Source organism: Callospermophilus lateralis, chromosome 9 (genome assembly GCF_048772815.1).
Source record: "Callospermophilus lateralis isolate mCalLat2 chromosome 9, mCalLat2.hap1, whole genome shotgun sequence".
In the NCBI taxonomy this organism is placed as follows: domain Eukaryota; kingdom Metazoa; phylum Chordata; class Mammalia; order Rodentia; family Sciuridae; genus Callospermophilus; species Callospermophilus lateralis.
The window spans coordinates 100,652,865-100,667,352 of NC_135313.1; the positions used below are offsets into that span (position 1 = coordinate 100,652,865).

The window sequence follows — 14,488 nt, forward strand, 5'->3', positions numbered from 1 at the left end:
TCTTAACTTCTTACAGGCATGGAAGCAAGGTTCATTTGGGGCCTCCACCTTATCTAAGCTATTAGAAATCTCTTTATAAAGTCTGCCCGAGTCACAATGATTGTGTGGCTGGGCCGGAACTGGGGCCAGGGGTCGCAGACCCTGAAGGCATCTGCTGATTTCCCACCCTGGGCTCTCTCAGCCCTGCCAGGGCTCTGGCTACCCAGGGACAAAGAGTCTACCCTGGGCCCCCATGACAGGGAGCTCAGGGTCACAGCAGACTCAGGCAGCACCAGCGGGTGGAACGTGTCACTATCAGCCACGGAGGCTGCTGGAGCAGGACCAGCTTGTGGAGCTCAGATGGCATCACCACAAGGCAGCTGCTCCACCGCAGGCATCTTCTCTTTCAAAAAAGAAGGTAAAGCACAGACAGGGAGCCTGGCGCGCCCAGGTCCCTGAGGGGTGGTCTGCGTCCGGGGATGTGCAGCAGGTAGTGGTGGAAGAGGGGCGCCACGGCACCTGGCTACCTACTGCCCGCAGGTGGCTACACATGGAGGGCTGTGCTTTTGCGCATGGGTCCGCGGGCCCCTGTGCGCAGGCGCGGTGTGGGTACCTCGTTGGAGTGGGTGCGGTTCTGGTGCTTGGCGCGGTCCGAGGCGTTGGAGAAAGCCTTGTTGCAGCCCTCGTGTTCGCACACGTAGGGCTTCTCCCCGGTGTGGGACCGCAGGTGTGTCTTCAGGTTCTCCAGGCGAGAGTAGGCCTTCGAGCAGCCTTCGAACTGGAAGGAGGTGGGGAGGTCCGTGAGGGCAGCCCAGGTCCAAGGCAGGATGCACTGCACCCCAGCCCAGTACCGCTCAGCTTGCGCCCAGAAGACGGGTTTCGTCAGCGCTAACAGTTAACATGCCTTGCCAGAAAACTGGGAAAGGGGCAGAAATGTCTAACAAGCTGACTCAAAGTGGATCAAAGACCTTATTGGAAAAGCTAGACTATAAAACTAGTGTGTGTGTGTGTGTATCAAAATATATGTTTAAAACTATCAAACTCTTGGAAGAAAACGAAGGGGTAAATCTTTGTGACCCTGGATTAGACAATGATTTCATAGATACGATAAAAGCCTAAACAACCCATCATTAGATTTCATCAAAGTTAAACTTTTGGGCTTCAAAGGAAATTATCAGCAAAATGAAGACAACCCTCAGAATGGGAGAAATATTTGCAAATCATATGTCTGAGAGGATCTATTACCTAGATATATAAAGCTCTCTTACAACTGTTTCCCCCACACACACTGGGTACTGGGGATTGGACCCAGGGTAGGGGGGGTATATGACTATATAGCCAACCCTGTTTATTTTTAAAATTTGAGACATCATTTTGTTAAGTTGCTGAGGCTGGCCTTGAAGTTGGGATCTTCCTGCCTCAGCCTCCTGAGTTGCTGGTGTTACAGGTGTGTATCACCATGCCAGGCAAGAAGTCTTACAACTTATTCATAAAAAGACACCCGCACACTCACACAAAGAAAACCAAATCAACCAAGAAAACCCCCCAAACTTAACCAAAGTGGTTTCTGACCCATCATTGCTCAAATGCCTCCTGCTGTGACTCACCAAAGATGTTTTCCTACAGGGTGCTATGGAGGTGGCATTTCCGCCCAGTGTCCCAAGTTAATCAAAGCGGACTGTGCTTGGGGCTCACAATCAGACGGCCAAGGTGACATCAGCACATCTGTACCCCGGTTACCGAGTTCCTCGTGTCCAAACAGTGAATTTGCTAAGTTCTGGGCAACAGTGGACCAGTGGCCTCCAGGACCCCAGCCAGGCAGAAAACCAGGGTGGGGACAGACAGGATGACTCACTGGCCAGACCTGTCCCCATGCCGCTGCCGTGTCCTGTACCACTCAGGTCTGCCTGTGGCCTCCAGGCCACCACCCCCTGGCCTGGAGACGTCCTAAGGCTGCTGTGGGAGGAGGGTGCTCACCGTGCACTTGTGGGGCTTCTCGCCCGTGTGCCGCCGCATGTGGACCACCAGCATGTACTGGGCCTTGAAGGGCTTCTGCTCCCGTGTGCAGGCCTGCCAGCGGCACACGAACTCCTTCTTCTCCCCGTGGATGTGCTCGTTGTTGATGTGCTGCACAGGAACAAGCCCCAGGAGCCGGTGAACCCAGGTGCCCTGCCCCATGGACCCCCAGGGCCACTGCCATGTGTGGCTCCCAGACCCCTGAATTGTGGCTGGTTAAAAGTGCTGTGCGTATGTGTGCGGGGGTGGTGTTTGGCTGTGGCTGACCACTTAGGGCTCTAAGTGCAAACTACACACTGGTTTCAAAGACTTAGAATGGGAAAAAATGTACGATATCTCAATTAACGTCGTTCTATACTGATGGTATTGGTGACAGGATGATATTTCAGCTACTGAGTAAATAAAATATATCACAGGGTAAGCATCCTATGATATCCAGGTACAACACTTTCTGAGAAACAACTCAATGGCACAAGTGGAAAATTCCACACTTGATCTCACGGGATGGGTCCCCGTGCAGTAAAAATACTATATAAAATACTGTATTAAATTACCTTCACGCTGGCAGAAGGTGGACACAAAACAGAAGTGAATTTCATGTTTAGACTTGGATCCCATCTCCAAGATATCTCATTATGTATTATGCAGCACTTCCAAAATGTAAAAAAATCCCAAACCTGAAACACATCTGGTCCCAAGCATTCTGGATAAGGGAGGTTCTCTAGTTGTTTTAAAGTTAACTTTGCCTGTACTAATTTATTTATTTAGGTACTTTGGAGTGAATCCAAGGGCATTTGATCACTAAGCCGCATCCCCAGCCTTTTTTTGTATTTTATTTACAGACAGGATCTCACTGAATTACTTGGGGCCTCACTAAATTACTGAGGCTGGATTTGAAGTCGCGATCTTCCTGCCTCAGCCTCCTGAGCTGCTGGGATTACCAGGATGTGCCACCGTGTCCAGCTTGCACTTTTTTTTGGGGGGGGGGGCGGGTGCTGGGGATTAAACTTGGGGCACTCAACCATTGAGCCACATTCCCAGCCCTATTTGATATTGTATTTGGAGACAGGGTCTCACTGAGTTGCTTAGCACCTCACTTTTGCTGAGGTTGACTTTGAACTTGCGATCCTCCTGCCTCAGCCTCCCGAGCAGCTGGGGTTAAAGGCGTGCACCACTGTGCTCGCCTGTACTTTTTAAAAAATGCTTATAGGAAATGTAAAATTGCATATATGGATGGCATTTGTGGCTTGCAGTCTCCTTCTCCTGGACAATGTAGCTTGATCTCTGTGACCTACGAAGCTGAGCATCAGGCCCTTGGTGACACTTGATCCCAGAAGACAAAAAGGCATCAGGCACCTGTGCCCTGTTTAAAGGCTCCACTGTTTATACACCTCCACTAGAGCAAGTAAACTACACAGCACTTTGAACTTCCAGAGAAATCCTCTCCTATTAGCCTCCCTTTCTATTTTTAAAGTCTTTCAAATGATCAAAATGCTTCCTGACAATGCCTTTCATTTTTTCTTATTGGTTTACTTAGCAACAAATTGTTAATAATAGAGTAGGGGCTCCCGCTCGCCCATCCATCATCCCAGGGAGCAGAGAGAGGCAGAGCTGGAGAAAGGGGCCCCTCCTCTCCCGCAGAGCAGCCCACTTTCTCCAGAGCCAAGTGGAGGTGGCCACCTGCAGCTACAGGGATAGTCCCGGGTCTACAGCCTTTCTTTCTAGGTCAGGATTCTGTGCCTATTCTTTTTTTTTTTTTTTTTTGGTACCGGGGATTGAAGCCAGGGGTGCTTAACCACTGAGCCACATCCCCGGCCCTTTTTATATTTTATTTATAGACAGGGTCTCCCTGAGTCACTTAGGGCCTCACTAAGTTGCTGAGGCTGGCTTTGAACCCGTGATCCTCCTGCCTCAGCCTCCTGAGCCACTAGGATTACAGGCATGTGCCACCATGCCCGGCTTATGCCTGCTCTTTGGGATACATCTTTTGTGTCCTCACCTCTGCACTGTGGTTTGAGCCCCCTCCCCTCCCGAGGTGCTGATCCTCTCCTTCCTTTAATCATATCTGATCTGTTCCACAAACCACAGCTCCAAGCTGCCTCTTCAACAGGGATCCCAAAGAGGTGGTACAGGTCGAAAGCTCATGTTGGAGTTTCGGAAAGGATTAGAGGAGACCCTGAGTTGCAGGTTCTATATCAGCCGCAATGGGTTTGCTGGTAAATTCTGGTGACCTGGGTGACAGTGTTGGGAGGAGAAAGACACCTATGGCATTTGGGAACAAACCACATTGGAAGGAGCAAAGGGAGTTGGTGTGTTCTAACTGCCAAGTTCACATTACACCTGACTACTACCATAATGGATGCTGCTGTCTAAGAGTTTGAATGGGGACAAAGAGACATACCCTGAAGGACACACTGAGTCTGTGGCCTTGTTTGCCTAAGCTGTTAGAATCTGGACATAGCCATCCACCTAAACCCAATACACTGTGTATCTGCAAATGGTCTCCAAGAGGAAATTACTAACTCTTTCCTCCATAGGAGAAACCTTTCTCAGGTTTTAGAGTCAGACTTTATCATTAGAGAGCCTGGCTGGTTTAATGAATCTGATTTCCGTCTGTGCATTGGCTGTTAGGATGCTTAGGACAGGAAGATGTTTGTGTGTGATTTCGAGCTCCGAGCACTTGATTTTAATACGAACTCTCCTCCTGGCTTTACTCTGTTGTTCCCTTTGTCCTGATATTCTCATTCACTTATTCTTGGACTCTTATGTGACACATGTATTTGGAAACCTTCTTATGGGAAACAGGCAGAGCACAGATAAGTCATTATGCCTCCCACTCACAGAGGATGCAGCCCAGGGTCCTCCTGGGGCCTCCCCCATCAGCCTCTTATTGCAGCAGAGGCACTGGAGGCCGCAGGTCCAGCGTGGCGGGGGCTCTGCCCACTGTGGGCAGAGGCTGGGACGTGGGGTGGAGGCTTACGTGCACCAGCTGCTCCTGAGTGTCATACTCCTTGCTGCAGTCCTCCCAGTGACAGTTGGTCTCGTAGATGACCACCTCGGCCTCCTGCTTACAGTCGTCCCTGTCCAGGTCTTCCTTGAGGTCAGCCAGCTGCTCCTGGGGGGGGAGCAGATCACACCCTCATGAGCCGTGTCTAGTACGTGATCCTATTAACCCTCTGCGGAATGCCAAGGACCCTGAGCAGACAGAGATGTGGACACACACACACACACACACACACACACACACACACTTATCCAGAAGAGCCCGCCCATAGCTCTTCTTATCAGCAGCTGTTCTTTCTCTAATGCTGGCTTGTCACCACCAAGATATTCCATCACCTCTTGCTTCTACTGACAGCCAAGGAGGACAGGAGAGAGCAGGGCAGCGACTTTTGTTTATTTGGGTTGATCTCCACTGTGGGGAGCTGGGGTGGGCTCCGTGGGCTTTGGGAGGAGGAACATTTTTTATTTATAATGTGTGCAGGGCCTGCTCCTGATAGAGGTGACAGGAAACCCACAGGCGACTGGCTTGGAAGGGTTACTCTCCTGTTGTTCCTCTCTGAAGGGCTTGGGAGGCACCTGGATTTGCACCAGGGCAGTGCTACTGTAGCTGCTCACTGCTCAGCAGAGGGAATGCCTCCAGAACGTTCTCCCTGCACCGCTCCTAAAACGTGGTTTGCACTCTCACATTACTGCTGGGAAATCTGAGGCTCTGGAAATGGTTGACCTTTGGAACCCACAGCAAGACTGCAGCAGCCTAGATGTGACCTTGAGTTGCTCACGTTATTAGGGCCCAGGAAAGCCTCATTTCAGGGTAGGGCTTCCCCACCCCAGCTGGTGCTAACCCAGAGCCGGCCCAGGGGAGCCTCTGAGCCATGGGGACAGACCAGAGGAACCTGCAGGGGGGGGGGGGGTTGGGAGGGCAGAACAGATGCCCCAGGCTGACACAGGGAGGGTCCAAAATATTCTATCAAGGACTTTCTAATACGCCACTCATTTACCAGTCAGGCTTGGAACAAAGCCGAATGAAGAGGTGACCTTACAAACACTTGCTTGATATTTCAAACTATTTTCAAAAACAGCAGGAAAATGTTCTATCTTTCCAAATAGCCTCTGGGGACAGCATGCCCAGTGCAGGCGAAGGGGAGCATCTCTTGCCATGGTCAAGAGCCCTAAAGGACGCTGACTCCTGAGATTTAGCCAAACCGAGTCCGTTTCTAGGAGCGCAGAAATCAGCAGAAATGGCTCCCGGCTGTGGGGTGCCGATCACCTCTTGGCCTGACTTTTCCAGGGAGGACTCAAAGAACTCTTCCTAAAAAGGCTCCCGGCTCTTTTCGGGGTAGCTTTAAATAATGCACTCTCTGAAAGGAAGCCAGCACCGTACCTGGGCAGCATGGGGACCACGGGACAGGACCCTCAGGAACGCCTCCTCCTGCATCTTTAGCAGCGGAGGGCTGCTGAAGGGAGACCGTGGAGAAGGGACCCCCCGGGTCTCCTAACGCCACTCCCAATGCATTTGAAGGAACACCGGGAGTATTTTGCTATTTCCAGACACTGAAGGCTCGGCTCACTTCAGACCAGACCCAGGGAGGCTGGTGGGCTGACAAGTGGAGGGAAGCTCCCAGGACACGACCACAGGTCCCTTGGTGACGCTGGCATCATCCTTGCCTGCAATTCTGAGCGCCTGGGCAGAGCAGAGATTCACTGTGCTGCATTTTTCTGCCAAGGCAAAGCCGCCCGTCCACCTTGCTGTGAATCAGGACTCGGAGTGACAGGAGGCCCACCCCCTCGTGATAAAATGCTTTCCTTCCACGGACATCCCCAGCAGCCACTGAGCGGGGAGGGGGCTCCGTGCGGCCCACCTGGGCTGGAGGGCGGGCCCAGGGCCCCCCTGATGGCGGGTGGGACATGGGCCTCCCAAGTGCTCAGGGCCTGACTCCCGCCCCGCCCGCCACTCCAACCTGTTTATCTTCCCTGGATATGTGCTGTCCTCATCCATTTCAACGACCCCTTATGATGGCCAGCCTCGTGAAAGCCATGCATCATGCAGAGACTGGTTTTGGTGTCAGCGAGGGGGAGAATTTGTCACCAACCCCTGTTTGTCTGACAATAACAGGGCCCGATATTTCATGAAAATTAAGTGCCCAGAGCATGCCCGATGGTTTACAGTCGTGATAAAGGATGGTCCGGCAGATGTGGGGAGACGGGGATTGGGAGGTACCAAGCATCCTTGGTGGCCCACCTGGGGATTCTGTAGGAACAGATGGCAACTGGGTCACTGTGTGAGGGCTGGGTGGGCCAGGTGGCTCACCTTCAAGGTCAGCAGGCCCTTTGCATGACTGGCCCCTGCTCCAAGATTGGGAATTCTCTGTCTGCCGTCTTGGGGCATTAGAATAAGTGGCACAAAAATCTTGGCCATAAAAACAGGCCAGCCCCAGGCTGTAAGCGGCTGGTTCTCACTCCTCCTGCCAGAAATCATACTTCCTTCCCTGTCCCAAGATGATTCCAGGAGCTAGGCTGAGTGTCTGGGCAGATGAGAGTCCAGTGACCTCGGAAAGCCAGTGGCAATGAAGGTGACGGAGTTCCAGGATGAGGGCAGCCCAAGGAGCCTGGGCCATTCAGGGATGTAAGCAACACATTTTGGCTGAGGCTTATGCTGCTCAAGATTGAGGCACGGGGAGAGGTGGCCACAGCAGGCACAAGGTGGAAGGGCAGGTGGGAGTTTGTTCATTCATTCTTTTATTCATTCATTGATAAACGTGTGGTATGTACAGGTTGTGAGGCAGTCATGGCTCTGGGAACCATCTCACCCTCTCTGATTGGTTCGTTTGTTCATTCATTCATTCATTCATTCATTCATACAGCCACCCATCTACCCACCCTCCATTCACTGGTCCATTCCTTTTCACCCAAAGGCAGCCAACCCAGGAGAGCTGGCCTGGTCCCAGCTCAAGGGCAGTGAGGGTGGCCACCGGGTTACCTGTGTCAGTCCCACTGGGGAGGCTGGTCGCAGGCCCTCAGCTTCAGTCTTGACCTTGCTCCGCTTGTGAATGGTGATGGGGTTCCCGGTGCTGCTCACAGCCGACTCGCTGCTCGGCTTGTTCTGAGAGGAGAAGCAGAGGACAGTCTGTCACACAGGTGCAGGACAGGAACACCCCGAATTCGGATCGGACTCTACCTCTGACACCTCCCTACACAGAACACATGGGCCAACCCTGTGTTTGAAGCAGCAGAAGTTGAGTCTCCCAGCCTGGTCCTCCAGCCAGGGGCACTCCCAGGAGAAGGCCAGACCTTGGCCACCAACACTCCCCTTTCCATGAGCTGGCACCTCAGCTTTACAAGGGGTGGGGGATGGTGAAAAAGAGACCCCCTTTGGAAAATGCTGGAAACCCTTGCTTGTGTCCTGATGAGGTTCAACTTCTCAGATTTCCAGAGCAGGGGACCCAGGGCCTGGCTTCTCAGCGGAAGGGCAAGGGCTGCAGTCTCAGATGACACTTCAGAAGCCCATTGTAACTGTCTGGGGAGGTGCTGGGGCCATCTGGAGCCCTGGGATGTAGAGGGAGAAGACATGTGGCCTGGGATGGTTGCTTCCCCTCTAGGATTGTCTTCCCGAGTACCACGCAGGACCCAGGGACCACGGGGTCTTGTGTGCACACAGGGACTTGTTTCTATGCGGAGTGGCCCAGCTTAGGTGACAGGTCCCTATGTGTTGATGAGTTAGCTCAGGCTGAGAGAGGTAAAGTCGTTTGCTGCAAATCAGGAACCAGGCAGGGCCTGACAATTCCAAAGCCTGTGCCTGTCTATTATACAGCCCTGTCCTTCTAAAGCCACGTCCCCAGCTGCAAATTAAGACCTCACTGGCTGCCAGATATTGATGGCACCCAGGGGTGCCAGGTACCTTGCTAGGATGCCCAGGCAAGGCCTGAGGCCTATTGGAGAGTCAAGGTGGTTGAGAACATGCAGGAAACAGATGCTCTAGGATGAACCTGCACGAACATCATTACGGTGGGTTCATCCATTCATTTCACACGCGGTGCGTGGTGTGCCTACATGGTGCCGGACCCCGTGAATTGGAGGGTTCTCCATCCACTCATTGTGTTTACTGGACCAGAGACGGCAGACCCCAGAGGCTGAAAGCTTGCCATGGACAAAGCCCAGGGCTCCCCCATCATTCAGCCCCTTTTATCCAGAAGACGTCCCACCAGCCATCCCGGGACCCAGAGACCTTCCGCCAATTTCCAGCATGTGTGGTCACTGAACGGCCCTTTGGGGCCAGCTGAGTATATGGTGGCCACCTCTGCTCCTTGGGCCCACCTACCTGGTTGGCATCGCTCACACAGTTGCTGCCGCTGCTCAGCTGGGTGGACACAGCACTGATGGAGGTGAGGGTCATGGGTTGCTGAGCCAGGAAGGTGGGCGAGGGCTGGATCAGGGGTGGCGTGTGTCCGAAGGCGGAGCCCAGGCCTCTCTGCTGGCTCAGGATCTGCTGGTAGGCCACGGGGTTGAGGGGGTGGGGGAAGGTGAAGGCTGGGCTGCAACGGAGAGGAGGTAGGGGGGTGGGGGAGAGGCAGGGGCCTCTGTTAGACTGAGACTTCCTGGACAGAGAAGACCCTGCCCAGGGCATCGAGAAGGGCATGGTACGGGCTGCACCATCCCCAAACCAGCGGCGGCTCCCCTTTCTTTGCCTGTCCCTTGGGCCTTTTGTGCTTAGCTCCTGGGGTGCAGCCTTCACCCCCCTGGCTGGTTGTCCCCCTGCAGATGCCAGGCTCCATTTCACCCCCACATCCTTAGCTGTCATCGCCCTTGTCTGTAAGCCCCTCTTCCCAAAGCAGGACACTGAGGAAATGCTGGTGACTCTGGACAACCAGGCCATCAAAGACATGGTGGTGGCTTCCTGCTTGCTCCTTCTGGCACCCCAGGGCCGGGGAGCTGCTGCCCTGTGTGAATCTCTTGTGACAGGGCCGTCCGTGATGACAGTCTCCTCTGTTGGCACGCTGGGTCACCTCCTGACTTCTTCTGAAGTCACAAGTGCTGATTCACAGGTCAACCTTTGCTCCTCAGGTTCAAAGTGCCCACTGAGAAGCCCAGACCCTCCCCTGGGGGACCCCAGCCCAGCTCCCCGTTCCCGGCCCTCGGCTTGCCAGCAGGGCTCACCTGAGGGCACCGGCGGACAGGTGCCCGTAGGAGCCGCTGGCCGCAGAGCTGCTGCGGGAGTTGTTGATGTAGGCCACCAGGGAGTTGGGCGAGGTCCGGATCATGCGCTGCAGGTCGAGGCTGGCGTCCGAGAGCGGGGAGATGGACAACGCCCGCTTGCGGCTCAGCCGGGGGGTCACCCGGGGGCTGGAGAATCGCGACACTGTAGAGCAGCCAACAGGAGTGAGCATCGCCGGGATGGGGGGAGGCCCGGGAGTGGGGAGGACACACAGGCAGGGGACAGGAAGAGCCCACGAGGTGTCCTCCTGGGAATCTCAGCTCTGCCCACCTTGCGGCTGTGGGTTCTTGGATGGGCTCCTAATCTCCCCCAGTCTCGGTTTATTTATCTGTCAAATGGAACTGATCAGATCGGGGTGTTGTAGGGAATGGAGAGGTGGTTTCAGGGCATGGCCAGTGTCTCCAGCCCCCTGCCCCTTCCAGACCCATACCAAGGGCAGAGTTAGGGTCTGTGGTGAGCTGTCCCCCCAAAGCTCACGTGTGAGACAGTGCAAGAAGGTTCAGAGGAGAAATGATGGGGACTGTGAGTCTTAATCCAATCAGTGAATTAATCCCCTGGATTAATCCCCTGATTAACTGGGTGGTAACTGCAGGCAGGTGGGGTGTGGCTGGAGGAGAGGGGTACTGGGGTGTAGCTTTGGGTATATATTTATATCTGGAAATTAGGGTCTCTCTGCTTCCTGATCACAGTGATGTGTGAGCTGCTTCTCTCTGCCGCCCTCTCCCACTATGATGTCCTGCCTCACCTCGAGCCCTAAGAAATGGAGCCCACCTTCTATGGACTAAGACCCTGAAACCATGAGCCCTCAAACTTTTCCTCTCCTCAGTTGTTCTGGTCAGATCTTTTAGTCACAGCAGCGAAAAAGCTGACTAAAATAGTCAGCCACAGCTATGTCTAGATCTGTAGGTCCCCCAGAGGTCCAGGTGGTAGGTAAAGGCTTGGTCGTCCCCAGTCTGGCGTCACTGGGAGGTGGTGGAGGCTTAAAGAGATGGGGCCTAGCTGGAGGTCTTTAGGGTAGGCCCCTGAAGAAGGAGTGAGCCCAACCTCTTCCTCTCTTTTACTTCTAGGACATGAGGTGAATTGTTTTGCCCTGCTACGTGCTTCCACCGTGATGTGCTACCTCGCTGTAGGCCCCAAAGTAACAGGGTCAGTGGGTCATGGACTGAAGCTTCTAAAACTGTGAGCCAAAATAAACCTTTTGTCTTCATAAGTTGATTATCTCAGGTATTCGTTACAGTGCTGTGAAGCTGACTGACACAGTTGCTATTCTGGTTTCCAACACACAGCTTAGTGTTGCCCGATTTTGAGTTTTATGTGAGTGAATCATAAATTCTCTTTCATGCCTGGATTCTTTCATCCACATTATGAGCTTGTGAGCTGTCTCCATGCCATCGTGTGTGGCAGTAACTGGCTCACTCCCGTTGCTGTAGAGCAGCCCAGGGTCAGGAGAGTGAATGGAGGTAAGTGTTTCAAAGTCAGATTATGTTGCAACTGGGATCGCACTAAAGTTAGGCCCCCCAAACACACCCTGGTAGGGCACTTGCTAAGCTGGGCCCTGGATGGCTGCCCTATGCTCCTAGCATGATGCCTGGGCTCTTGGCTGGCTCTCTAGAACCTGTGGGGACAGTAGAAAGGACATGTGCAGGAGCAGCAGGCAGGACAGCATGACAACACACAAAGCTCTCCATGCCGGAGTCCCCAAGGCTGATTTGAATGTGCACACCACACATGCATGCCCCAGCGGTCCCTCCTGTCTGCTCTGGCCACAGGGCACACTCGGCTCAGCCTGCTGCTGGTGTCCCAGGGCCTCTCGCTCCTGCACTCCTGTGACACAGCCCTGACCCACTGGCCTCGGGGCTATGCTTGCTTGTGTATGTGCCACCTGCTGCCCCTAGAGCTGTGGGGGTAACAGGGGTGATGCCTGTGAACCTCCCCCTCCCCCTCCCCCCAGAAGGTGAGGAGACTGCACAGAATCCACATTGGCCAATGGAGAGGCTGCAGCCCTGGGGTTGCGGATCCAATGGGGGATGGCAGACACCGGGGGGCTGTGCAGCCCAGATTGGCCCCCCATCCTAACACGTATGTGGGCCTCTATATTGTGTACTTTTTTTTTTTAAATTATTTTTATTTTATTGGTCCTTTTTAGTTATACACGACAGCATGATCCATTTTGGTATCTTTAGACAAGCAGGGTCTATATCGTGTTCTGATTCAGACCCCACGACCTCTCCTTCCCCTTCCCTCTCCACACCCCTGCTCCCTCCCCCTCTACTGATCTTTCTGGAATTTACCATATTTACTTTTTAGGTTAATTTCTTGGGGCCGTACACTGCGGTGGGAGTCGCTGTGGTACGTTCGTATAGGGACACAGGAGAGTCATGTCAGATTCATCCACCGTCTTTCCTTCCGGAAGGTGACGTGGTTTTGGGAAAGTGCCCTTTGGAAGTAAAAGCTGAGCTCCTCAGAAGACTCTCTCTCTACACTGTCTCTACCTTTGCTCTTGTCAGCTCAAGATGTTTTTGGTTTTGGCTATTTTTTTTTTCCTATGGGGACAGCTATGGGGGTGCTCTGGTTAGACTGTGTTCTCAGAAAGCTTATCTATCAGAAACTTAATCCCCAGATTCATATGTTGGTGGCACTGGAAGGTGGGACCTTAGGGAGGGAATTAGGGGGAGATGAGGTTCCGAGAGTGACCCTAGCTAGCATGCAGGCTCTGTCCGGCCATCGGAGGCCCTTTACCATATTGTGATTCAGCAAGAAGACCCTCACCAGATGCCAGTACCATGCTCTTGAACTTCCCAACCTCTAGAACTGTGAGTTCAATCAACCTCTATTCTTTACACATTTTCTAGTCTCAAGTATTTTATTATAGCAACAGAAAATGGCCTAGGATGAGTAAGTACACAAAAGGTGCTCCATAGATGCTTCTGGGGACGCTGCTTGCTTGGTCCCACAGAAGGGCTGGAGCACAGCAGGAAGGATTCCAGGCCACTCATCTGACTTAGGGACAGGGAGCACACGGGACCAGGGAGGCAGACGCATTCCCCGGCCAGCTCTGAGGCTGGGCTGCAAACATGACCCTTCCATGTTTGAAGGAGGTCCCCAGACACCAAGCAGACACCCTGGCCAGTCAGCATTCAGGGCCAGCGTGCTCCTTGCAAGTGGTATTCGGGTGAAAGCCTGTTGTCAGTTCCTGAGTGACTAATAGCACACGGGCCGCCCCTATCTAGTGACACTGAAGCCCATGGTTTCATTTAACAGCCAACAGCCCCCTCCAATATCAGCTTTGCAGATAAGGAAACCAGGTTTGGGAAGGTCGTGACTTGCTCTAGGTCCCAGAGGATTTGAACTGGAGCCCAAAGGAACCCTGCTGTGGGGCTTCCCTGGAGACACGGCCTGTCTTCAGCAGGCTTGGGAGAAGGCCAAGGTCAAGAGGACACTCCTCCCCACAAACTCTCAGCAGCCAGCTGCCTGCTTGTCCTCTGCTGTCTGAAGAGCAGAACTGATGCAGCGGGTCTCCACCCTCAGCCTGCTCAGCCCTCCCCTCTTGCAGGGCTGAGCTTGACAGGCCCACAGCCAGGAAACCTGGGCATTGGCTAGAGGCCTCCTTTCTTCCTGCACAGCTGGACCTGCCGAAGTGACCTCCTGAACCCCTTTTTAAATCCCCTCTCTCTCGAACTCCACTACCTGCCCGGGTCCAAAGCTTGCTCGAATCACCCTAGAGCCTCTAAGCTAACCACCATTCAACTCACCTTCCTCACTTTGGCGAAAGAGAGCTTTTCAGCTTGCAAAGCAGATATACCCAACCCTCCCCCTAAAACCTTCCAAAGCTCCCTAGTGCTATTGCAAAGGAGACCCATTGCCATAATGGAAAAGGTCTACATAGTGGCCCTTGGGCTTGGTCCTATCCCGCCGGCCTCCTCCTCCCCACTCTTTTAGTCACCTGCTCAGGAACTTGGTTCACACAGCATCTTCTGCCCACCAGTTCTTCCCTGCTGAGCGCTCAGACCTCTTCCATGTGGTCACCTCCCCCAGGAAGCCTTCCCTGATGTCCCCAAGTGGGGCAGCTCCTCCCTGCAGGCTGACAGTTCTCTCCAAACAAGGGCCGCACAGGAATCTGCACCATTTCTGTGGTTGACAGCTTGCTTCTGTCTCTCCCCCTTCATGAATTAAGGACTCAAGTTCCCCCCTGCCACCAACATGGAATCCCTGACCCTGGAAATCCAGCTGGGCCACTTGCCACACAGCCATGGCGTGTTGAGGGGCAGTGAAACCACAGCC

The 14,488-nt window shown here is 53.5% G+C and overlaps 1 protein-coding gene across 1 annotated transcript in view; it reads right to left on the minus strand.

The window, feature by feature from the left end:
• The window catches only part of Gli2 (GLI family zinc finger 2), a 168,910-nt gene that overhangs the window by 6,864 nt on the left and 147,558 nt on the right, over positions 1–14,488 (minus strand). Inside the window, exons 5-10 of the mRNA XM_077110264.1 lie at positions 10,150–10,351; positions 9,314–9,527; positions 7,976–8,098; positions 4,976–5,110; positions 1,957–2,106; positions 593–757 (exon numbers count right to left, since the gene is read on the minus strand). Coding sequence (XP_076966379.1) covers positions 593–757; positions 1,957–2,106; positions 4,976–5,110; positions 7,976–8,098; positions 9,314–9,527; positions 10,150–10,351 — 989 coding nt within the window. The remainder of the gene's footprint in view (positions 1–592; positions 758–1,956; positions 2,107–4,975; positions 5,111–7,975; positions 8,099–9,313; positions 9,528–10,149; positions 10,352–14,488) is intronic.